Source organism: Eptesicus fuscus, chromosome 7 (assembly GCF_027574615.1).
Source record: "Eptesicus fuscus isolate TK198812 chromosome 7, DD_ASM_mEF_20220401, whole genome shotgun sequence".
NCBI classification, from domain to species: domain Eukaryota; kingdom Metazoa; phylum Chordata; class Mammalia; order Chiroptera; family Vespertilionidae; genus Eptesicus; species Eptesicus fuscus.
The window spans coordinates 13,499,171-13,524,986 of record NC_072479.1 but is presented as its reverse complement, the minus strand read 5'-3'; the positions used below and the strand labels follow the sequence as shown (position 1 = coordinate 13,524,986).

The window sequence follows — 25,816 nt, the reverse complement described above, 5'->3', positions numbered from 1 at the left end:
TGCATTGTTTTATCTTAATGAAGATTAAGACAAGTTTACCAATTTGGCCATTAATTAATTACCATATATGGGGCAGTCAGCATCCTATTTTGCTATAACATTATAGTTTACATTCTTCTTTAAAAATTTTTAAAATATCCTCACCTGAGGTTATACTTACTGATCTTTTTTTAGAGAGAGAGAGGGAGAGAGAGCCATTGATGTGAGAGAGAGCATAGATTGGCTGCCTTCCACACCTCTCCAAACTGGGATTGAACCTGTAACCCAGGTATATGCCCTGACCAAGAATTGGACCTGTAACCTTTAGGTATACGGGAGGACTCTCCAACCGAGTGATACCAGCCAGGGCTATAATTTGCATTTTTAAGAAATATTTTAAATTATTCATTAAATAATTTAATATTAAGTGGTAAAAGGGCAAGAGGGTAAGATTTCTGGTGGACATTAATAAAAAGTGTGTTTAATACTACAGTTATTTTATTATAAGCTAAAAATATGTTTCACTGAAGTTGCTTCCTTATTTATCCTTTATTCTCTATCCTCAGAGCCTCTTGGTCTCTGTTACCACCTTTTGCATAGGCCTTCCAGCATTAATTGCAACACTTTCACAGCCACACATAAAAAATGAAAGAACTGCAGGAGTAAAGATGAGACGAGCCAGTGAGCTTTAGCTCTGTTTGCCAGGGTGTTTTTGTTTTTGTTTCTTAGACCTTTTTTTATTCCTTGCTTAACCCTTTGCACTCGCTTGCTTTTTTCTCGATTCCTGCTACCAATGCTAACCATGTCGAGTCACACTCGACATCCGAGTGCAAAAGGTTAATTTTGTTATAAGCAATAATTTTTTTTTCATTTTATAAGTCTTATTTGCTAATTAATCAAATTATTTACAGCTTGTAATCAGTGCTATAGGAAGAGTGTTTATATTAGTTAACTAGAGCCCAGTGCACGAATTCATGCACAGGTGGGATCCGGCCAGCCTGGCCCCATTTGGGGTGCATTGGGGCTGGGCCTGTCAGGAGAAGGAGACGGCAGGAGATTGGCCAGCCGACCCGCCCCTATTGCGGCCCGATCGGGCCAGGTCGGCTGGGGATTGGGGCCGCAGGCGATTGGCTGGTGGGGGAGGGGAGCAATCAGGCATCAGTGGCTGGGGGGAAGGGCCATGAGAGGTTTGCTTGCAGGCCCCACTCCCTATCGGGCCAGCTCACTGGCTGCAGTGGGTGTCATAGCAACCAGTTGTTCCGGTCCCTGGCTTTTTATATACAGAGTGGCCAGATTATTATGATCTCTGAATGCATAATAATCTGGCCACTCTGTGTGTGTGTGTGTGTGTGTGTGTGTGTGTGTGTGTATTAGAGGCCCGGTGCATGAATTCGTGCATGGGTGGGGTCTGGCCAGCCTGGCCAGGGGGAGGAGGGGACATGGGTGGTTGGCCGGCCTGCCTGCTGGTCGAACTCCTGGTTGAACTCCTGGTTGAGGGGTCAATTTGCATATTAGCCTTTTATTATATAGGATAGGATATACACTGAGTGGCCAGATTATGCGTTCAGAGATCATAATAATCTGGCCACTCAGTGTATATAGATGGTTATGGTGGAAGAAGAAATTGTGATATGTTTGGTCATTAGCAGTGTTCTCACTCCCGAAGGCGATTCTGAGTCTTGCCCTTGTGAAAAACCAAAAGAATGCCATCTTCCACTGATGATTACGTTTTATTTCTCTTTTTGTCTCCAGGAATAGCATCAGTTATAACTACAGGATTAACTCTGGGTAAGAACTTCTGAGGAAAGATTCTAGATCTGTGGTTTCTTACTCTTCTCTTTCCTAATATCCTACAGAGCTGGGGTATAGAGGAAAGCATGTAAGGAACTGAATGCAGATCACAGATGCTGACTTATCAAAGAATCTTTCAGTATTTGAGTATTTTAAAAATACCTTTTTATTAAAATATTTTTAATTCAGATTTGGTTTTTCTTTTAAAATTTATTTTACAATACATTTTTCAGTCTTTTGAGTCCTTTTAGTGGAAAAAACACCAAAATATAGGCCAGAAGTCTTGGAATTAAGCCCTGGTTGTACCTCTAATTAGTTGTGAGGCCATTTTTGGTCATTGAAGTATCTGGCAGCTTTTAGTTATTTATAAAATTAGGTAATTGGACTATAACAAGTTTTTGGATTCCCTTCCAGCTGAAAAAAATCTTAGTTTTTTTTAATAGTTATCTGCTGAAGGGAATGTGAATAACTAGGATAATAGCCTGCCTTGAATCTGGATGGCAATAAATAATGTGAAAGGCAATGGAAGAATGAAAGGATATCGAGGAACCTCAATTAAAAATTGAAATAAAAGAAAGATTAGTGGACTTGCTTCACTTGGTGGCTCCTTAACCTATTGTCAACAGAAATACATGTTTACCATCAAATTTTGGACAATTGGCTACAAGGGCAAGCAATTGGGTCCTCTTATTTTCTGAGATTGTAGAACTCATACATGATTTCAAAGCACTGTACTCTGGCAGGAACTTCCAGTTGTGCTAAAGTCAATCCAGAAGGATAATTTTTGGCTTTTTTTTCCTCTTAGTGCTTTTAGGAGAAGCCAAAATGTAGGCCATTCATACTTTTCTTCATTTAAATTTTTGAGCAGCTACTACTTCCTAACTCTGTGGCATTATTCATAATGCCTTGAACATTTAGCATTAGCTGTTGATGGTCAGGAACTGCTGAGTGCGTTAGCAAGACACTCGGTCTGTTGTGAGGTGAAGGGAATAGGCAAGTATAAAACTATGTTCTTAGGTATTCTGATAAATGCTCTAACATATGTATGAAAGGCATCAAGGAAGGCAGAGGAGGAAGAGAGTAGGAGTTCATTTTAAGGACAGGAAACATTCTAGATGGAGGAGTGGAAAGTGCAGAGGCCTTATAAAAAGATCCAGGGAAATAGGAAAAATACTTTGTTCTTGGGGGTTTAGGTTTCAGAGGTAGGAATGGTAGGGAGAGATTTGAGGAGCAAGAGGACCAGTTAGGAAAGGTGATTTATTATATGCCAACACTTTAGACTATTTTAGAGACAGTGGAAAGCTAATGGGAATGGAATCTTATGTCAAGGGGAATGAGAGGGTATTTTGTTGTTCTCCCCTTACTCCCTCCATCCCTCTTTAAAAAAAAAAAAAAGAGTAACAGGTAATTCCAAGAATAGATTATAGGCTAGAGGAGACTGATAACAGATAAACAAATTAAGAGGTTATTGTACTAGTTACTGAGAGAGAGGTGGCCTGAATTAAAGTTTTAGAGTATGCTTGTATTGCTGGGATATCTCTGAAGTAGACTTGACAGGATTTGTGGCTAATAGAATGCAGGGAGAGAAGGGATGTGAAAAGGGATTGTGATTTCTGCCATGAGTAATTGAATTAACCATATGGGGGTTTAGGAAAGTTTTTTTTAATAGGGAGAAATATAGGGGTTCAAAGGGACATCAGGATAGAGCTAGCCAATGCAGACTCAGATAAGTGTAGATTTAGACCATGTACCTATAGTTGAAATTCTGAAAGTGGGTGAGATCTTTTAGGAAGTAAGGCAGCAGGAAGTAAACCATAGGGAGTATCAGTTAAGAAGTGAACAGATGAAACGGAGATTGACAAAAGTGGGGTAGGAAGAATTCTGGGTGCTGGCAAACACAGGAACCAGAAGAAAGAGGATCTTAAGCAGTAGAGAATTGTCAATGTATATAGTTTTGAGAAGATGGGTCATTTTTCTGCTAGGGTATTAAGGAAAGAAAGGTTAAATGCTGTTTTAGGTCAGTCTAGGGGTACAATTAAAATTGAATTTCAGTATTATCTCATTGATTCAATTTTCTTTTGCTTAACTCAATAGGACCATCATTTCACTCACTATTCACTATGATTTGGTGTCAAATTTTATATTTTTCTCTTATACGTACAGAAGTACATCCTTGTTCTATCTATATAAAGTAGGATCACTAACTTGTAGGGATCCTGATTGACTGGTATATGGTATAATACATATAAATTATAGTAAAGTAAGGATTTTTTTTTTTTAAACAGGAACTCCAGCCACTACATCTGCATCTACAACAGGTTTCAGTTTAGGATTCAGTAAACCTGCAGCATCTGCCACACCATTTGCTTTGCCTATTACTTCTACCTCAGCTAGTGGTCTTACCCTTTCATCTGCTCTGACATCAACTCCAGCAGGTGAGACAGAATGGAAAAAAAGTCACATCTTATGGTTAAATTTTAACTTTATTTGGTGAGTGTACATAGGTAGCCACCTTTATTAAATATAACTTCAGATTGGGGAATTTTTTACTTAAGTCATTCAGCAACTTTGACCTATTAAATTACTGATTTGTGTAAAAGATCAACATTGGGCATTAAAGCAGCAGAGACCATCTTGGAAGTTGGTCTCTATTTACAGAACAGGGAAGAGGATAAGAGAAATAAAATGTAAAACCATTAATATATACTTTGTTTTCAAAGAGTATTTTGGTGACAGGGAAGAATAAAAAGTTTGCATAAACCTTGCCTGGCTTAAATTCATTCAGATTTGAAGGTAGAGTTGATGGCCTGGCTGAAAACTCTTTATTATTGTGTGAAATCAGTTACCTGATACCATTTTTTTATAACCCATAGTTTTGTGTGTTTTTTTCTGTCACTCATTTTTCCTTTATTCATAAGTATATATAATTTTATCTTTATTGAGTAGTTTTTTCCAAGAGCCAATTTTATCGGGGACGTCAGTTTTTTAAAGAAAGTGTTTTGTATTTGTTATGATGTTCTAGAAACAGTGTTTCCTCTTGAAGATTTACAGTCTCACTTTTTATAGCATCCACAGGATTTACTCTTAATAATTTGGGTGGAACGACAGCCACAACTACGACTGCATCAACAGGCCTTTCTTTAGGGGGAGCCTTAGCTGGTTTGGGAGGTTCGCTTTTCCAGAGTACGAACACAGCAACATCAGGTAATTGATGGTACTTACTCTCTAGAAATAGTAAGTAATTTGTTTTAAAATTTACTTTATTTTAGCATTTTGAGCAGATTGCTTTGTCTCATTAAATTTATGTTTTTCTTTTAGTATGAAAACAATTGTAATGTTTTTCATGCCTAATTGGACCTCTTAGTATTTTAGAAATACATTTTTCCGTTTCTCAATATTGACTGACTAGATAAAGAAATGAAGAGGGACCTGTTTGAGGAGTCAATAAAGTTTCTAGAGAAAGTTATCTTTTTAATAAATAGCAGTTGAATAGTCTTAGCATCATTTAGTATCTACAGTCATTGTAAGACATCTTGACTTTGTAAGCTCTGGTTCTAGGATTGGCTTTCTATTATAGATGTCAGGAAGTGTATTAGATGCTTTGAAGGCAAGAGTGTAAAATACAATATTAAGTAATTTTATTAGTCAGGTAATACTTAAGTATCAGTTCACCTGCCAGAGACTACTGAATGAATATTTATATCTCGGGTTGATTTCTCATTTCATGCTTATTTTGAAATTAGCCTTATGTCAAGGATTCTACAGATATTTTGAATTTTGGCTATAGCTAATGCCAATATAGGAAAGCCAATGGGGTTTTCTGGGAGTGAGAAACACTTCCCTTTTATTTGAAGAAGTTGTATAATTACTTAACATAACAGTGTAACATCAAGAATTTCTGTTTAACAATTTACATATTAGGAATAGTTGATACATGTTGAAATCACAGAATTTCTGAAAATACTTAGATTTGTTTATAATGGCTAGTTCAGTAGTTTCACTGAGTACCTGGTTGTGTGGGAGAGATGAAGGGATGTGACTTGATTTCTGTTAAAACTATAATTCTTTTGTGTCTTCTATTCAAATACTAAATTTAATGGAGTAATTCCAAGTCAGTGGAAGGGGGAAAAAGGAGTTGGTCAAGATAATCTGTAGAAATTTGTAGTATTCAAATTTCATTGATCTTTCAAATATTTTGTCATTATTGTCTAACTTTGTAGGTATTAAAAATGTCTTCTGATAATCAAATCACTAGATGACTATAACATACATTTCTTTGCATGATAAATATTTAAATACCTCTCCCAAAGATTCCTATCAGAGTAAGACACAAAAATAATAGAAAGGGGAGATAGGGGGTTGTTTTTGTGTCTTGTTGAGTTTTTAGGTCTGTCCTAATTTTCTTAGGCTCTTGACACAATATTAAATGTTTAATTTATGGTTATATTAACCTAAAAGTGCCATTGGTTTTTTTTTAAACTGAAGAAGTTATTTATTAACTATAGTCTAACTCTTCCAATTTCTTTTTTTTTTTAAGTATATTTTATTGATTTTTTACAAAGAGGAAGAGAGAGGGATAGAGAGTTAGAAACATCGATGAGCGAGAAACATCGATCAGCTGCCTCTTGCACACTCCCTACTGGGGATGTGCCCGCAACCAAGGTACATGCCCTTAACCGGAATCGAACCTGGGACCCTTGAGTCCGCAGGCCGACGCTCTATCCACTGAGCCAAACTGGTTTCGGCATAACTCTTCCAATTTCAATTGTCAGTAAGGTAGGATTTAAATAAATGAAGTCTACTTTTTAAAAAAAAAGTTTTGCCGAAACCGGTTTGGCTCAGTGGATAGAGCGTCGGCCTGCGGACTCAAGGGTCCCAGGTTCGATTCCGGTTAAGGGCATGTACCTTGGTTGCGGGCACATCCCCAGTAGGGGGTGTGTAAGAGGCAGCTGATCGATGTTTCTCTCTCATCGATGTTTCTAACTCTCTATCCCTCTCTCTTCCTCTCTGTAAAAAATCAATAAAATATATTTAAAAAAAAAAAGTTTTATGCAGAGAACCTAGAAGTATATTTGGAACTGTAAGACTTCCAAGTATTAGTTCTTTAAGTTTCATTGATAATAAAACGGTTTGTTTTATATTATACTAAACTCTTATAAATTCATACTAGATATTAACTTATTTACCCCCAGGTTTATTGAAGTATAAGTGACAAATAAAATAGTAAGATTTTTTTAAATGTACGTGATTTGATAGATGTACTTTGTTGTAAAATTATTCCTTAACTCCACCTATCAAGTTAATTGATACATTCAATACTAGCGTATTTTAAAAGTATATAATTTTAAATCATTATTGTAAGACAAGATGTATTCACCTGAAAACATACTAAAACTGCTTTTGTAGAGAGGGTTTACAAACATAAAATTGAGTGTCCACATACATTGAATTAACATGTATTCTGACCCTTTTTAATAATAAAAAAAAATCATATTCAAACTACATATACTGTTGAATCCAAGCAAGACTATCAGTCTTTGTTTAGAGCAGTGATGGGCAACCTTTTGAGCTTGGTGTGTCAAACTTCGCCAAAAAACTGAGCATAACTCAGGTAGTGTGTCACTTTGAGGAAAAAACATTATTTCACGATATTTATAGTTTAAATAACATAAATGTATAATTGTTATATATAATTGTATTTAATAAACCAAAAACTAAATATTTAGTGCTGACACGCATGTCATAGGTTCGCCATCACTGGTTTAGAGCTTGCTCTAGACTTGTTTCTTGTTATTTTCCTAAATCAAGTATAAAGAAAATCTGGAATCCAACTTAAAAGCATTGGAGTGCTTTGGTCAGAAGAAGTAATCATTATGAAGACTTCCAGTGAACTTTATAAATGACATTTAGCTTATTTGTAGGTCTTGGACAGAATGCTTTAAGCTTGGCTTTGGGAACCACAGCAGCTACTTCAACTGCAGGCAATGAAGGCCTTGGTGGTATAGATTTTAGTAGTTCATCAGATAAAAAGAGTAAGTAATGTTATTATAATTTTATGTTCTAACAGTCCTGTAAGGGAACTTAAATTCCTATGTCTGGAAGATTGTTAGTTATATATAATATATTCAGTAGTAAAGTTTTTACTTTTAAGTTTGTTTGCATTGTATTTTTATCAATTTTGTATGCTGTGCATTTAAGGTTTTATTTTTCTAGAAAATTGAGATTTGTATGTGCCTATGTCTATTTTAATGTATTAATATAAATTTTTTATTTAAAAAATATATATTTTATTGATTTTTTTACAGAGGAAAGGAGAGGGATAGAGAGTTAGAAACATTGATGAGAGAGAAACATCGATTCAGCTGCCTCTTGCACACTCCCTAGTGGGGATGTGCCCGCAACCAAGGTACATGCCCTTGACCAGAATCAAACCTGGGACCCTTGAGTCCGCAGGCTGATGCTCTATCCACTGAGCCAAACCGGTTAGGGCTAATAAATATTTTTTATTTGAGAGCATGACAAATAATGTTTGAAACCTGTTCTTGTGTAATAATATATCAAAAGTATTTGTCAATGTCAGTAATTTTAAAATATTTTAATGCTGCTTAATATTAATCTTATGAATGGATATATCAATTTAGTCAGCCATCATCTAATTGATAGTGCTTATTTCCAAGTATTTTACTGTGGAAAGTATCACTGCATTTGGGCATCTTTACAGAGAGAGTCAGGGTAGTATTGTAATTTAAAGAGTGTCAATTCTGGTGCTAAATTGCCTGGATTCAAATTATGGTTCAACTATTTCCAAGCTTTCTCACCTTATTCAAGTTATTTATCCTCTCTGTGCTTTAGTTTTTTTTGTATCTATGAGTGGGAGAAACTAACAGTACCTACTTGTAGGTTTAGTTTGAGGATTACAGTTTGTAAAACCTTAGCAGAGCAAGGCACATAGTAAATACTGTCTAAGCATTTGCTTTTATTTTAAATTTTGTTCCTATTTTTGGTTATTTCTTTAGGGCAAATACCTAGAAATTGAATCACTGGTTTAAAGACAGGGACATTTTGGAGACTCTTGGTATATGTTGTGAAATTGCTTTCCAGGAAGGTTTTATCAATTTATGTACTCAGCAGTGAGTAGGAAAATGCTCTTCTTACTGTGCTCTTGCTATGCTGAATATTCTTTTTAAAAGTTAGCCAAATTCATTTTGAAAAGTTTTTTATTGTTGTTGGTTCTGTGTATGATTTTAAAAAATATATTTTTTTATTGATTTTGGAGAGAGGGAGGGAGGGAGAGAGATAGAAATATCAATGATGAGAGAGAATCATCAATCGGCTGCCTCCCGCACACCCCCATTGGGGGGTCAGGTCCACATTGGAGATTGGGCCCACAACCCGGACATGTGCCCTTGACTGAAATCAAACATGGGCTGGGACCCTTCATTCCAAAGGCTGATGCTCTATACACCAAGGCAAACCAGCTAGGGCCTGTGTATGATTTTTTGTTTTGTTTTATAACATCTTTTCTGCTTCTGATGAAAGCATGTCTTATTAGAGTATATACATATATATTGCCTTGAACCTCTCAGAACATAGAATGAAGTAGTGGTTGAAGGTGTAGAAGTAGTGGTTGAAGGTGTATAGTAGTCAGTGCCCATCCTATGTAATAGAAGAGTAATATGCAAATTGACCATACCTCTGCTATGCCCACCAGCCAATCAGGAGTGAGCATGCAAATTAACCCTACCAAGATGGCTACAGCCACGGAGTGATCAGGAGGCTTGGGTTTCCCCGGCAATGGAGGAAGCCAAGCTTCCCGCACACCCTGGCCGGCCGTGGACTCCACTCAAGGCTACAAAGTTTCAATTATAGCAGATAAATAAATCCCAACAAAAATGGCAGTGGCCACAGAGCTGGAGAGAGCAGGAGGCTTGGGTTTCCCCGGTGATGGAGGAAGCCAAGCTTTCCGCCCGCCCTGGCCTGCCCCAGCCTCCGCTTAAGGCTACAAAGTTTCAATTATAGAAGATAAATAAATCCCAGATACCAGGGCCTCTGCTTGGGCCGCCGGGAGGTGTGGCCGGCCTGCAAACCACTACAGGCCCCTCGCAGAGGCCACCCCACACACCAAGGGAACCCCCACCTTGATCCGGGACACCCTTCAGGGCAAACCAGCTGGCCTTCACCCATGCACCAGGCCTCTATCCTATCTAATAAAAGAGTAATATGCAAATTGACCATCACTCCAACACACAAGGTGGCTGCCCCCATGTGGACACAAGATGGCTGCCACAAGATGGCCAGCAGGGGAGGGACCAGGTCTGCAAGGGAGGGCAGTTGTGGGTGATCAGGCCAGCAGGGGAGGGCAGTTGGGAGGGACCAGGCTGCAAGGGAGGGTAATTGGGGCGATCAAGCCTGCAGGGATGGACAGTTAGGGGTGACCAGGCCGGCAGAGAAGGGAAGTTGGGGGCAACCGGGCCTGCAGGGTAGGGCAGTTGGGGGGGACCCAGGCCTGCAGGGGTGACCAGGCCTTCAGGGGAGGGCAGTTAGGGGCAAACAGGCTGGCAGGGGAGCAGTTAGGCATCAATCAGGCTGTCAGGAGAGTGGTTAGGGGGTGATCAGGCTGGCAGGCCGGTGAGCAGTTGGGAGCCAGCAGTCCTGGATTGTGAGAGGGATGTTTGACTGCCCATTTAGGCCTGATCCTACTGGGATCGAGCCTAAACGGGCAGTCGGACATCCTTTGAGGGGTCCCAGATTGGAGAGGGTGCAGTCTGGGCTGAGGAACTCACCTCCACCCCCACCCCCGCCCCGTGCACGAATTTCGTGCACCGGGCCTCTAGTATCCTATATAATCCTATATAATAAAGAGATAATATGCAAATTGACCATCACTCCAACACACAAGTTGGCCACCCCCATGTGGTCAAAGATGGCCGCCCCAAGATGGCCAGCAGGGGAGAGCAGTTAGCGGCGACCGGGCCGGCAGGGGAGGGCAGTTGGGAGCGACCAGGTCTGCAGGGGAGGACAGTTGGGGGGGACCAGGCCTGCAGGGAAGGACAGTTAGGGGCAACCAGGCCTGCAGGGAAGGGCAGTTAGGAGCGACCAGGCCTGCAGGGAAGGGCAGTTAGGGGCGACCAGGCTGGCAAGGGAGGGAAGTTAGGGGTGACTGGGCCAGCACGGGAAGGCAGTTAGGGGCTGCCAGGCTGGCAAGGGAGGGCAGTTAGGGGTTACCGGGCTGGCAGGGGAGGGCAGTTGGGGGCGACTGGGCCGGCAGGGGAGGGCAGTTGGGAGTGACCGGGCCGGCAGGGGAGGGCAGTTGGGGGTGACCAGGCCAGCAGGGCAGGGCAGTTGGGGCCAATTGGGCTGGCAGAGTAGCAGTTAGCTATCGATCAGGCTGGTAGGGGAATGTTTAGGGGGTGATCAGGCTGGCAGACAGGCGAGCGGCGGGAGCCAGCCGTCCCAGATTGTGAGAGGGATCCCAGATTGGAGAGGGTGCAGGCTGGGCTGAGGGACACCCCCCTCCCTCAGTGCACGAATTTCGTGCACCGGCCTCTAGTAGAATAATAAAGGCACATGACTACAGGTATCACATCCCCATTTCCTTCATCTGTTATATGTATCAAGGCAGTCAAGAGATTTCTTTTTCTAGTAGCGATATTAGGTAGACCTGTAGTATTAGTGGGATTTAATCAGATGAAGCGTGGTAGGGAACAGCATTCCGTGAAGACGGAGCAGCATGGAGTGAGGCCGAGAGATGAGAATGCTGGAAGACCTTCAGAACAGAAAGATTTAGATCCCAGAGATCATGAAAGGCTTTGTATGCCATAATAGGGTTTTGTAATTAGTCCTGGTCAGTGTGCCTCACTTGGTTGAGCATCATTCCATGCACCAAGAGTTTGCCATTTCGATTCCCGATCAGGGCAGATGCTCGGGTTGTGAGCTTGATCCCTAGTAGGGTGCATACGGGAGGCAGCTGATTGGTGGTTCTCTTTTACATCAATGTTTCTTTCCCTCTCCCTTCCTTCCTCTTTTTGAAGTCAATAAAAACATTTTTTTTAAAGTTTTGTAATTATACTGATCAACTAAAGGGTTTTGTTCTGGATAATATGACATGATGAGATTTGTATTTTAAGAAAGCATCTGACAACCATATGGAGAATAATGTGCAGGAAGCCAAGAGTAGATGTGGAGAACTGTTAAGAAGCCTTTATAGTAGGCCACGGGTATTACTGAGGTGCAAGCTAGGGAGACTATTCAGGAGTCCACACTAGTCTCGAAACAGGTGCAAGTTTTATATACACATGTTTCTGTGTTTATTAATTTTTTTATAAAATACTAGGGTCCCTAGGCCTGGCGGGCGATCAGGGCCAATCGGGACCTTCCAGATGCTGGCCGGAACCTTCGTTCCCACGCTGCCCCTCCCGGTGGTCAGTGCACGTCATAGCAAGTGATCAAACTCCCAATCTCCAGAGGGCACACTGCATATTAGCCTTTTACATATATAGAAGATAGCAAAATGGAATATCAAAGAAATAGCAAAATAATAACTAGTCAATAAAATAGTTGAACTACTTGAAAACAAATGAAATCCCTACCTTATATTACTGTCTCATCAGATCTAAGACAGTATTTATAGAACGAGGGTGCCAATTTCAGAAATGTCAAACTGAGAAAGGAAAAAATATCTTAGAATCAATGAGATACAAAATATGAAAAACTTAGTTGGATTAAAGAGTTAAACAAAAAAACCCTATGTTTAGAGATAAAAGGTAAATGACAAATTTAAGGTAAAATAACTTGATTTCTAGATGTTGCTTTTCCCACATTTTAACATTTCTGAAATCAAGATGTATCTTGCAATTATAAGGATCTAGTTTTAAAAATAGACATGAAAATCTCTCCCAAATTTTTTTTTTAGGAGGCAACCAAAATATTTGGTGGCCTTCTTTCGGCAAGGCTTAGAAAAAAAAAGAAATAGACATGAAATATCATATATATGAGAAAGAATTAATTTGCTTAATGTTAAAATAGCTCTTAGAAGTCAATAAGGGAAATAACCTAAAAAATGTAGCATAAATAGGTAGTTCACAAAAGAAAAAATGCACTTGTCTAATTAACATTTGAAATAAGTATTTTACTTGGTGCTATCAGGAATATGAATTAAGATTATAATGAAGTGGTATTTTTCGCCTACATACTAGCAATGATTTTTTTTTTTAATGTGTTTATTGATGTTGAGAGTGTGATAGAAAAGATACTCTTATTCCTAGTACATGGGAAGGTAAATTGGGTCAGTTGTTGTAAGGGATCAGTTTGGTAATATGTCAAAGGCCTACCCTGGCATACTCTTTGACCAATAAATTTCTCTTCTTGGAATGCAAATCAAGTAGTGCACAAGTAGATATAGACATTTGTTGCTAAGAAAAGGGTTGGGCATAAAGGTTATGATACAGCTACATCATCTATGCACTCTGTTATCTTTTAAAGTAATTTTAATTGACATGGAAAATATTCACAGCATGCTAAGAAAATTCTGATTGCTTTTAAAAATGTATGTGTAAGGTTCTGACCAGTGTGCTCAGTTGTTTGGTGCAGTTCCATGCACCAAAAGGTCACCAGTTTAGTTCCCTGTCAGAGCACATGGTTGGGTTATAGGCTCAGTCTCCAGTAGGGAGCATGCAGGAGGCAGCTGATCGATGTCTCTCTCTCTCTCTCTCTCTCTCTCTCTCTCTCTCTCTTCCCCTCTCCCTCTCCCTCTCTCTTCCCCCCTCTCCCTCTCCCTCTCACTCTCCCTCTAAAATCAATAAAAACATGCATACATACATACATATATATTTTTTAAAAAAACATGATTAAAATGTGTATGTGCAGAAAAAGGCTGGAAGGAACCATTGAGTTTTTGTGTGTTTCTGTATTTTCTGTACATTTTTCTATACATTCTTCAACATATAGGTCACTGCTTAATTTGCTGAAGGAGCACTTTTACTTTTTTCTATTTTTAGATATTATTACTGTGAGGGCTTTTGTTTGCTCTGCAGACACAAAAACGTTTTTATTTTAAAATTTGTTGCTTTTATGAAATATTTAGAGAAGTTCAGGTAATCTGACATATTTTAGTATTTTCATACTGATTGGGCCTTAAAAAGTATCAAGTAAAGCTCTTAGGAATTAAACTGCCAGGCAGGGATATTTTTCATGGAAGGTAGTTTTAAAAACAAATCTTTTTTTTTTTCTTTTTTCAATTAGTTTACATTCAGTATTATTCTATATTAGTTTCGGATGTGCCGCAAACTGGTTAGAAAATCATGTACTTTAGAGTGGTCCTCCCGTTGCTTCAGGTACCCACTTGGCCCAATATGTATTGTCAATAGTTATCACGATATATTGACTATATTTCCAATGCTGTAATCTACATCTCTGTGACTGTTCTGTAACCACCAATTTGTACTGCTTAATCCCTTCACCTTTTTCACCCAGACCTGCAACCCCCCTTCCCTCTGATAGCAGTCAGTCTTTTCTCTATCTATGAATCTGTTTCTATATTGTTTATTTTATTCTTTAGATTTCTCATGTATATGAAATCATAATGGTATTTGTCTTTCACTGTCTTATTAAAGAAGATTCTTATCCTTGAAAGAAATAAGTGCAAATCAGATACATAACTTTATATATACATAAATATATCTCCATAACTTGCTGTGTTTGGTGTTTGTGACAAGTCATGATATTTAAGGGGCAATCTAAGAAATGCGTAACCGTTTCTGTCTATACCTTAGTTTCCATTAACTTAAAACTTGTATTCGTAGTACATTGTTAAATTACCTATTTTTACACAAACTTTCTTGAATTTTTTAGGTGATAAAACGGGAACAAGACCAGAGTAAGTTTACAATTTAACTTTTAAAATATTGTAATTAAAAAGTTTTATTTATTAAATTGTAGGTAAATGGTATGGTTGGAAGTACATGGAACTATGTAGGCATTTAGAAGAAAAAGTTTTTAACCAATCTTTGTCAAAAATAAAATAATACACATAAGCTCTAAAAGATTACAAAAGGTCAAATTTTTAATCTTTAAGAAAACTTATAACCAGTTCTTTCTAGGGAGTGGTTGGCTTTCCCACAAATAATGCAAATATATGTATGTATTTTTTTAACTTATTAAAATTTGAACAATTCATGGAACTTTACTTTTGGAACACCTTTTATATATATAAATGAAAATATACATGTGTGATTTTTTGTGTGTGTGTGTGTGTACCTTTTATATATAAACTAGATGCTTGATGCACAAAATTTGTGTGAGGGGCTCGGCCCTTGCAGCTGTGGTGGTTGCCTTGGCCCTTGCAGCCGTGGCGGCTTTCCTCAGCCCTCACAGCACAGCTTCGTCCGGAAGGTTGTTTGGCTGTCCGGTCTAATTAGCATATTACGCTTTTATTATTATAGAAGATTACTGTGCCAGTACCATTTATTTCCTGAGGTTGAAGAGGAATAATAATAGCCTCCATATACATCATATATATGTTTGAAGATTATTATTTTTACTAGAGGCCCGATGCACGAAATTGGCCACCAGCAGGCACCCGGGACCCAGGCTTCCCTCCGGCTGCCAGCAGGCACCTGGGACCCGGGCTTCCCTCGCAGCCCTAGCTTCATCCAGAAGGTTGTCTGGAAAGACGTCCAGTCTAATTAGCATGTTACACTTTTAATATTATAGACTAGAGGCCTGATGCACAAAATTCATTCAAGGGGCTCGGCCCTCTCAGCCCCAGCTTCGTCCGGAAGGTCGTTCAGCTATCCAGTCTAATTAGCATATTACGCTTTTATTATTACAGGTATTTTCTCATTTAATTTGTATTTATGTTAAAGAAAGCATTTGTAAATAGTTGATCCAAGTTCACTCTTCCCAAATATCTTTTGTATATTTTAGTCCTGTGATATAAACAAGGAAGCTGAGAGAGACTGAGATTTGCGTAAGCTTATTCAGGAAGTAGTAATGGGTCTGCACCTGAAGTCTAACTCATGATTCCATTACAGCCTGCCAAATTCACTTATTCCTGCCTTCATTAAATAATTGATTCTCTTAAGCTATTCCTAGGTCTACTTTGTGAGGAATAAACTGAAGTTTAAAAATAATAAGGTAAAATATTGTGAGTATCTCATTATGAGAAGTTTTGAGAATTTCTATAATGAATGCTCTCATATTTTTGAACCAAATAAAATATCAATCATATAATTTTTGAGTCAGGGGGAACTTAGTTCAATATATCATGCAGTCTGTAGTATTTTCTCATTTTCCCCCCCTAAATATTTAGTCAAATGCCAGTCTTTGACTAAACATTTACATAGATGCCAGTCTTTTTAGTAACAAATCCACATGATTTGTTAGTTATTTTACAGATCAGGAAATTTATTGTTCTTTATAAAGAACTTTGAAATCATCCAAGAAAGCTATAAATGGGGAATATTTGCTTTATTTTCTTGTATCAACACATTCTAGTAAAGCTGAGATATCACCTTTTTATGATTTTAATACATCTGTGGCATTTTTCTTAGGGACAGTAAAGCCCTGAAGGATGAAAATCTACCTCCTGTCATCTGCCAGGATGTTGAAAATCTCCAGTAAGTGTGTCGAGTATAACTACATAAATCATCTTTGAATGGGAGAATATATTTTAGGGGGAACATCTCTTCCTCCTAAATATTTTTACTTTGGTTAAAATTTTAAATGCGTTTAGAAATTAGATTAAAAGCAGAACAAGAGGTATTAAAATTGTGTAGCTGCAATTTTATGAAAAAAGCATGTGAGCTGTAGATAAATTTTTAGTTTTTGCTTCTTAAGACACTTAGACTCTGACCAACCTATTGTAAATGTACTTTTTTTTTCTTGTGGGGGAACCAAAGGTGTATTTTTTAAAAACTCAGTTTTCTATTTTTTAAAGGAAATTTGTGAAGGAACAAAAACAGGTGCAAGAAGAAATTAGTAGAATGTCTTCAAAAGCAATGCTTAAAGTACAAGAAGATATTAAAGCTCTAAAGCAGCTTCTGTCATTGGCTGCCAGTGGATTACAGAGAAACACTCTCAATATTGACAAATTGAAAATAGAAACTGCTCAGGTAAACTAATTTTAAGTTATTTTATCATAATGCTTTTTTATTTTGGGTTCTTTTTCTTTTTAATGGAAATAGTTCTTTTTTTTAAGTAATAAAGTTTAATACAACATCTATAATAATGAAAGCGTAATATGATAATTAGACCGGACATCCTTCTGGACAAAGCCGCAACTGTGAGGGAAGCCTGGGTCCTGGGTGCCTGCTGGCAGCCGGAGGGAAGCCCGGGTCCCGGGTGCCAGAGGAAAGCCAGTGCTGGCAGCCCGGGGAAGGAAGGCCTACTCTTGCATGAATTTTGTGCATTGGGCCTCTAGTGCTATAAGAAAACTTGTATAGCTCATATACTTTTAAATTGCTATAATAATAGTTACTAGTTTTTATCTGGTGCATACTATGGAGGAGGCAGTGTTCTGAACAATTTATATATATTAACCCTAAACTGGGGTTTTTGCTGTAGCCCTATATCTACTGTTGTTAACTTCCTACCTAATAATAGACAAATATGCACATTGACCACACCTCCGACACACCACATGCACCAGGCCTCTAGTTATACTAATAAAACAGTAATATGCTAATTAGACTGGGAAACCTTCCAGACTTTCTTCTGGACAAAGCCATGGTGGTGGGGCCCAGGTAGAGGCGGTTAGAGGCCATGAGGGGAGGGCAGTTGTTGAGGGCCATTGGGGGCGATCAGGCTGGCGAGGGGGAGCATTTGGGGGTAAGCAGACCAGCACAGGGGCCAGTTGGGGGCGAGCAGGCCATCAGTGGGGGTCAGTTGGAGGTGATCAGGCTGGCGGGGGGGGGCATTTGGGGGCGAGCAGGCCGGCAGGCAGAGTGGTTAGGGGCAATCAGGCAGGCAGGTGAGCGGTTAGGAGCCAGCAGTCCCAGATTGCGAGAGGGATGTCCAACTGCCGGTTTAGGCTCGATCCCTGTAAACTGGCAGTAGGACATCCTTCAAGGGGTCCCAGATTGGAGAGGGTGCAGGCATGAATTTCGTGCACCGGGCCACTAGTCTCTATATATAAAAACCTAAGCAACCACTCCACTGGTAACTATGATGCGCACTGATCACTGGGGGCAGACTCTCAGTGCACAGCATGGAAACATGGAACAGACTGATGAATCTAAGAGGGAAGGGGGGAGGGCAGGAAGAGATTAACCAAAGATCTTATATGCATACTAGAGTCCCATGCATTTGTGGGGTCCCTTGTCCTGGCCTGCGGGGATCGGTCCGAATCTGTGCACTGGGCCTCCAGCATCCCCCATGGGGTCCCAAATTGTGAGAGGGTACAGGCCAGGCTGAGGGACCCCATCCCTGCATAAATCCATGCATGGGTGGGGTCAGGCTGGCCCCGCCCCTGATCCGGGTGAGGTGGCTGATTGGGTGTGGGGCCGCCGGCTGGCCTGGGGGAGGGGCCGTGGGAGGTGTGAGGGGTGCTAATTGGGAGCAGGGTTGGCCAGGGGGATGGGCCTAGAGAAGACCCACTGAGCTGGAGCTGAGCATGGGCCCCAGGCTTCCCAGGGAGGATGGCCTCAGCAAGGAAACAGAACCACCTGAAGGCTCTGCAAATAGGCCCTCAGCTCCCTTTGGCCAGGCAGACTCAGCTGTTGTCTCTGTGTGTACATTAGATACAGCCCGGCACTCGCCTTTGTCTGTTGGTCAAATCCATTGCAACGAAAAACTTGTTCCCCTTCTTCTCTTTGGGCCCTTAGAGCAAATACAGGCAATTGGAAGATGTGGGCCCCAATGGCAGAGCCAGGCCCCACAATCACCCAGAATAGAGGCCTAAGACAACTGGGTAGCAGAACACACTGTTTTAGAGTCTTAATTCTCCCCTAAAATGTGCCCAGCTGTTCCTCTTTAGCTGGGATAGACAACTAAGGAACCAAAGACTGAGTTTCCCTTGAGGTGGGATCCACTGGGAACCGGCTGGTGGAAAGGCCCCTCACAGATGGCTGCTTTCCTCCCAAGCTCGGTGTGCTCTAAGTGGGTCCGTTTCTGGCAGTGCTGGGTCCTGGAGCTGCCGGTCGGGCGGCAAGTCCACAGGGTTTCTCTGTGCCGCCTTCCTGGCCTCCTGAGCAGTACCCCCTAGCCCAGTGCACCAGGCACCTGTCACTAGAGCCAGGACTCGGAGAGCAAAGGGGCTGGCCTGTGCCAAGAGGGACCCGCAGGTGGCCAGGCCACCCACCCCCACCCCACTTCTCAGTCTCGCTTACATGGATTGAGCCAAAGCCCGCTGCCCTAGACTGGCGCCACGTGGGGAGGGTTGCAGCAGGGAGAGGGGTGCCCTGACCTGCCAGCCTTGGTGATGATCATTTTGGTGCCCAGCTGATTGAATTTGTCCCACAGAGCCTTCATCTCAAGCTGCATGCTCATGCTGGCCACCTTCACGTTCTTCTTTACTGGTGCCTTGGCAGTCGCTGCACAACTGGCTCTGGGACCCTTGGGTTCGGCAGCAGTGCTGGTGGCGGCCCCTGGGGTCAGCGCATCATAGCGACTGGTCATTCCGCCGTAATGGTCGTTGGGCTTTTATTATATAGGATTTTTAATCCCTATAGAAGAGGCATATTGGTCCCTCTTTATTTTTTTAAATACATTTTATTGTTTTCAGAGGGAAAGGGAGAGAGGGGGAGAGAGAGAGAAACATCAATGATGAGAGAGAATCATCAGTCGGCTGCCTTCTTCTGTACGAACCGAGCCTGCAACTGGGCATGTGCCCCAGCCGGGAATTGAATCGTGATCTCCTGTTTCATAGGTCGACAGCCACACTGGTGAGGCCGAGGATAATATCTTCTATCACTCATGTCTATTTGTCTTTTGTCCCTATGGTACAATAAGGAGGTTTACAGTTTTGAGTGTGTGCAACAGTTTATTCTTGTATTATTATTATTTATTTTATTTTTTGTATTATATTAATGATTGTATTATTCTTTTTTTTTCTAAATATATTTTATTGATTTTTTACAGAGAGGAAGAGAGAGGGATAGAGAGTTAGAAACATCGATGAGAGAGAAACATCGATCAGCTGCCTCTTGCACACCCCCTACTGGGGATGTGCCCTTAACCAAGGTACATGCCCTTGACCGGAATCGAACCTGGGACCCTTGAGTCCGCAGGCCGATGCTCTATCCACTGAGCCAAACCAGTTTCGGCAATGATTGTATTATTTATTTGTATAATAAGTAAACCTATCTTTGCCCACCACTGTATATAAAAGATATTATAATGTAGTCCCTTTTTTTTTAATCCTAACCTGAGGACAAGCTTAAAGAGTAAAGGAGAGAGAGAAAAGAATCAGTGTGAGAGAGAAACATCCATTGATTACCTTCCATATGTGCCCCAACTGGGAATCAAACTGGCAACCTTTTGGTGCACAGGATAATGCTCAACCAACTGAGCCACTAAGGCTGGGCATTGTAGTTCTTTTTTAATGTGGGCTTATCAGAGAGCTATTCTGTTCATAAGTGAAGTGATAATATTTTAAGTAAAAAATTTTAAGGTGCTTATGTGTCTTTATTTTAAATAGAGTCCCCAGTGCACGAATTCGTGCACCGGTGGGGTCCCTCAGCCTGGCCTGTGCCCTTTTGCAATCCGGGACCCTTCAAGGGATGTCGGATTGCTGGTTTCCACCCAATCTGTGGGGATCGGGCCAAAACTGGCAGTCCAACATCCCCTGAGGGATGTAGTAGTGTGCGAAGCAGCAGGCAGCCAGGGAGGAGCCCAAGCCTGGGCAGGGTGCCGCGCTGCTCCTGCTCATCCCGGCTCCGCTGCGCCTGCCGCCACTGCAGCTCTGTAGCGCTGCCACAGAGGCGGGAGAGGATCACGCCGCAGCAGCTGCCTCACGTCGGTCAGCTGAGCAGCACTCCCACTGTAGGAGCACACTGACCACCAGGGGACAGCTCCCACATTGAGCATCTGCTCCCTGGTGGTCAGTGTGCATCATAGTGACCGGTCAAACAGTCGACCAGTCGCTTAGGATTTTATATATATAGATTCAAATATAATTGATATAACACTTGTTTCAGGTATACAGTATAGTGACTTAATATTTGTATATATTGCAAAATCATCACTGCCAGCCTGTTTGCCCCCAACTTCCCTCCTCTGCAATTTAAGAATGGTTGAATGTGAATGTAAGTTTTAACCCTTTACACTTGCTTGCTTTTTTCTCGATTCCTTTATTCTAATGCTAACCGTGTTGAGTCATACTCAACATCCGAGTGCAAAAGGTTAGAAAATTAGGCTGCCTAGTTCAGTTCTCAGGTCTTCCAGCTACATGGCCTTGGGCAAATTACTTAATGTCTCTAACTCCATTATTTACATCTGTAAATAGGGTAATATCTACCTTGTAGGATTATTGAAGATTAACCATGATAAGTAAAGCCTTCAACATAGTACTTGATATATATAGTAAGTACCCAGAATATTAACTGCTACCACCATCAGCCTCAACATTATTACTACTACCTTGCCTTTTTTTACAGAAGTGTTTTCTACATTTAAAGATTTTTAAATAGTAGCATAGTCTTTTGCTGTGGATGAATTAACTTCATGACTCCTACAGAAATTCATTGTTTTTAAAGTAGATCAGCAGCTCTTTATAAGTTTATGATAAAGTTTGTTAAAAGTATAGTTTGTACTCTTTGGAAAGAGGTTCTAACAACTTGTAAATGGGCTTCATCCATACTATGTTCTCACAGCATGAACTTCCAAGAATGACATTGTTTGAAGTTTCAAACCAGAGATAGTTGGTATTTTTAGCCTAACTTTTAACTGGCCCTTTGTTTTCTTTTAAACCTCTGGTATATTAGGAGTTAAAGAATGCTGAAATAGCTTTAAGAACCCAGAAAACACCACCTGGACTCCAACATGAAAATGCAGCTCCTGCTGAGTAAGTTATTGGAATTTTTAAAACAAATGTTTCTTTACACTTTAAAAATGCAGACCAATATAAACAATATACAGGCTAAGAATTTTTAGTTTATTTTGTAGCAAGCCTGAGTTAATAGGCACTTGATGTGGATTTTTCCATTTAATTCTCATGATAACCCTATGAGGGTAGTTCATTATCCTCATTTTATTGAAAGGTAAGTGAAAGCTAGGAACTGAGCTTTTAACTATTATGCCATTACACTTCAATTACATGTTACTGTGGGGTTTATTCCTTTTTTTTAGTAGAAATTTATGTTTTACCCAATAGGACTTTTAATCTATATATATAAAAGACTAAGTGTCCATTTGTCAAACCGGTAGCTATGACACACACTGACCACCAGGGGGCAGATGCTCAGTGCAGGAGCTGCCATGACACGCATTGGCCATTTAAGAATAAATGGCACCACGGACCTGGCGCCCACAAACCAACACTTATCTTCCCCCAAGTGGGACACAGGCCCCACCACCGCCCTGGAGTGACACCCCACCAAATCGCAGCCAATGCTGCCAAGACCCCATTACGCAAAATGCGGCCCACAGCCCAGCCCAGCCCAGAAACGGTCACTGTGGGCACCAGGTTATGATGTCATGTAGCAACACCCGGCTTCCTCTCCCAAGAGCAGGGGTCCTCAAACTTTTTAAACAGGGGGCCAGTTCACTGTCCCTCAGACCGTTGGAGGGCCGGACTATAGTTTAAAAAAAACTATGAACAAATTCCTATGCACACTGCACATATCTTATTTTGAAGTAAAAAAACAAAACGGCAAAAACACCTACATGTGGCCCGCGGGCCGTAGTTTGAGGACGCCTGCCCTAGAGACTAGCCTCCTTAGAGTTTCTTCAGCCCAGGAACCCAAATTGCTTTATAGCCAGGTGCAAACATTTTATAGTTTAACCAAATGTTTGTGAAGCGTTTTCCCGTGCCTCATCTCATTTGATCCTCACAGAAGTACTGGAGGAGGAAAATAGGAGACTCTGTAGAATCCTATTTTCATTAGCATGACGTGAATAGCAATATTAAAATGTTTCTTCTAATTAATTTCCTTTCAGTGTGCATGAATTTGTGCACTGGGACACTAGTTTAAAAGTAATTTTATGATAGTTTCTTTCTTAAACAGTGTATATAAGTGCAGTTTAACTCTTTTAGTTATTTGCATAGGTTAGAAAGAAAAATTAGAAAATGTAGATAAGTAAAATTAAAATTTTAAAAAATCCACCTGGCCTAGCTGGTGTGGCTCAGTAGTTGAATGTCAACCTATGAACCAGGAGGTCACGGGTTTGATTCCCAGTCAGGGTACATGCTTGGGTTGTAGGCCCCATCCCCAGTGGGGGACGTGTAGGAGGCAGCCAGTTAATGATTCTCTCTCATCATTGATGTTTCTATCTCTCCCTCTCCATCTCCCTTCCTTTCTGAAATCAATAAAAAAATATATCTTTTTAAAAAATCCACCTGTAATTTCATCACTCAACTTTTGTATATTCATGTAGTAACCATACATGTGATAAATATCATGTCTTCTTTTTATATCCTTTTGTGTTGCTAGAGATAATACTAGCTAATATTTTTCAAATACTTGCCATATGCCAAGCAGTGTGCGTAGAACTTTACATGTTTTATCTCATTTCCCACAAAACCTCTACAGCTGGTATTATTCCCGTGTTAGGCCTGAGGCATGATGAGATGAAGTCCTGTGCTTGTAAGTGGTAGAGGTCTGTTTGGCTCCTGGTCTCTAACTTTTTAAAAAATTTTTATTATGATATAATTGAAAACTTAAAAGTTTTAAGAATGAGACAGGAAAATTCCCATATATCTTCCTTCTAGATTCCCTACATGTTAACATTTTTATTACTTTTGTTCTTTGCTCTCTAAGTATATATACATTTTTCCCCCTGAACAGCTTGAATTATTTGTAGACATGATGCTTTTATGCCTAAGTACTTTAGTGTGTATTTCTTAGACATAAGGATATTATGATCAAAATCAGGAAATTAAGAATGGCAATGATATTTCTGTTGTGTTATTTAGATTAGCATGGGATGTGCTTCCTCGCTGCACTTCCTCTAGTATTTTATTCTTGTGTTTTTCTGCCATCAGAGCTAGTTTTGAAATGGGTTGAATCGTATCATTTTGCACTGCAAAAAGCTTTCACAGTTCTCAGTTTCATATAGAATTATGTTCAGACTGATTTGCATGCTATTCATGGTCCCTTTCTATCTTTTCAGCATTCTCTGGTTAAATTTATCAGAACAGTAGTAGTAATTGCATACTCTTTCTATTCTACACTATAGTGTTTTCAGATTATAGATATAGGAACTGTAAGTATTTGGTTATAAATTCTGATTAACAAACTTTTTAAAAACTTTATTTTAAACTAATTTTAGATTTAGCAAAATACGTGCAAAAATGGTAATAAAAATTTCTTTCCTTATTCTGCTCCTCTTAATATTAACATATTGCATAATCGTAGTGTAATTATAAGAACACGAAATTAACATTGGCACAAATAATTTAACCAAACTACAGAACTTACTTGAATTTTACTGTGCTTTTTTTGTTCTAGGAAACTATTTTCCATTAACGTACTTTTGCTACTGAGATTCTATTCATATTGCATTTAGTTGTTACTGCTACTTAATCTCTTCCAATCTATAACAGTTATTCAGTCTTTCCTTGTCTTTGATGACCTTGATACTTTTGGAGAATATTCAATTGCTTTTTAGATTATCCCTTAATTGTTTCTTTTTTTTTTTTTTTTTTTTTTTTTTTAGTGATTGGAGTAAAAGGATATACGTCTATTTTTGATACCTTATTTTGATTTTTGTTTCAATAATATTTGTACCACTTAAAGATACATTATGTCTCAGACTACCTCAAAGGGCCCTACATCAATGGGCACATGTATTTATTTGGTATTTTGAATATAAAGAAAATGATGTTTTTAAACCTTTTGATCTGATTTTATATGTTTTTATACAGCTACTTCAGAATCTTGGTTCAGCAGTTTGAGGTACAGCTTCAGCAATACAGACAGCAGATTGAAGAACTAGAAAACCATCTTGCCACTCAAGCAAATAATTCACACATAGCTCCTCAAGGTAACATGCTTTCCAAGGTTATTATTTTTTTACACTCTTTTTTTTTGTTTTTTGTAGGAGAGAGGTTAAGCTGTTATTAAACAGTAGATACTCTAAATAGCTACTGGTAATTGTCTTAAGCTGCCATACGAAAATTTTCTTAAAAGTCCTTGATTAGATCTTGATTACCTACAAATGTAAAATGCATCATTATGAATTATTACAAGGCTAACAAGGGCAAGAGTCTTAGGAACTCCTCCCTTCCCCCAGATTCCTGATATAGACATCCTTCTCTTAGTCTTCTCACTCTGCTATTTTCTTTTATCCATGGAAATACTGATGTAGTTTTTTTCCTTCTACACAGTAACAATACCAAAAATTGGACTCAAATAATAGAAAACTAATACTGATCGTATATATTTGTGTGATAATATAATTTTCTCTTATAGATTTGTCAATGGCTATGCAGAAAATTTATCAGACATTTGTAGCTTTAGCTGCACAACTTCAGTCTATTCATGAAAATGTAAAGGTAAGTTTTTATTGCCAGTTTATCTTTTTGGATATCTAGACTCAAGTGGATTATTTGTTCATTTGTGGGACAAAAGAATGTTTTGGGTTTTTAATATGTTTTTATTGATTTCAGAGAGAGGAACATTAGTGATGAGCGAGAAACATTGATCTGCTGCCTCCTGTATGCCCCACAACCCAGGCATCGAACCGTTTAACCTCCTGGTTCATGGATCAGTGCTCACCACTGAGCCACACTAGCTGGGCTGAAAACTCCCCTTTTATGACTGTAATAAAATAAGACAGATTCACAAAAAGCAGTCCCAGATCATGTTGAATAAACTTTACATGAAATTTTGACCTACTTTTTTTTTTTTTATACATATTCTAAAAAACCAAAGGATTTTCCATGATCAGA

At 39.7% G+C, this 25,816-nt stretch overlaps 1 protein-coding gene across 6 annotated transcripts in view; it reads left to right on the top strand.

The window, feature by feature from the left end:
* The window catches only part of NUP58 (nucleoporin 58), a 78,396-nt gene that overhangs the window by 7,034 nt on the left and 45,546 nt on the right, over window positions 1–25,816 (top strand). For 4 of the 6 annotated variants that reach the window (XM_028128119.2, XM_028128120.2, XM_008153360.3 and 1 more), the window contains exons 3-12: window positions 1,732–1,767; window positions 4,056–4,205; window positions 4,837–4,974; window positions 7,692–7,802; window positions 14,620–14,644; window positions 16,320–16,385; window positions 16,706–16,880; window positions 21,690–21,769; window positions 24,791–24,909; window positions 25,338–25,420. In XM_028128119.2, the coding sequence (XP_027983920.1) occupies window positions 1,732–1,767; window positions 4,056–4,205; window positions 4,837–4,974; window positions 7,692–7,802; window positions 14,620–14,644; window positions 16,320–16,385; window positions 16,706–16,880; window positions 21,690–21,769; window positions 24,791–24,909; window positions 25,338–25,420 (983 nt within the window). The remainder of the gene's footprint in view (window positions 1–1,731; window positions 1,768–4,055; window positions 4,206–4,836; window positions 4,975–7,691; window positions 7,803–14,619; window positions 14,645–16,319; window positions 16,386–16,705; window positions 16,881–21,689; window positions 21,770–24,790; window positions 24,910–25,337; window positions 25,421–25,816) is intronic. The other 2 variants (XM_008153361.3, XM_028128121.2) reach the window with 2 other exon arrangements.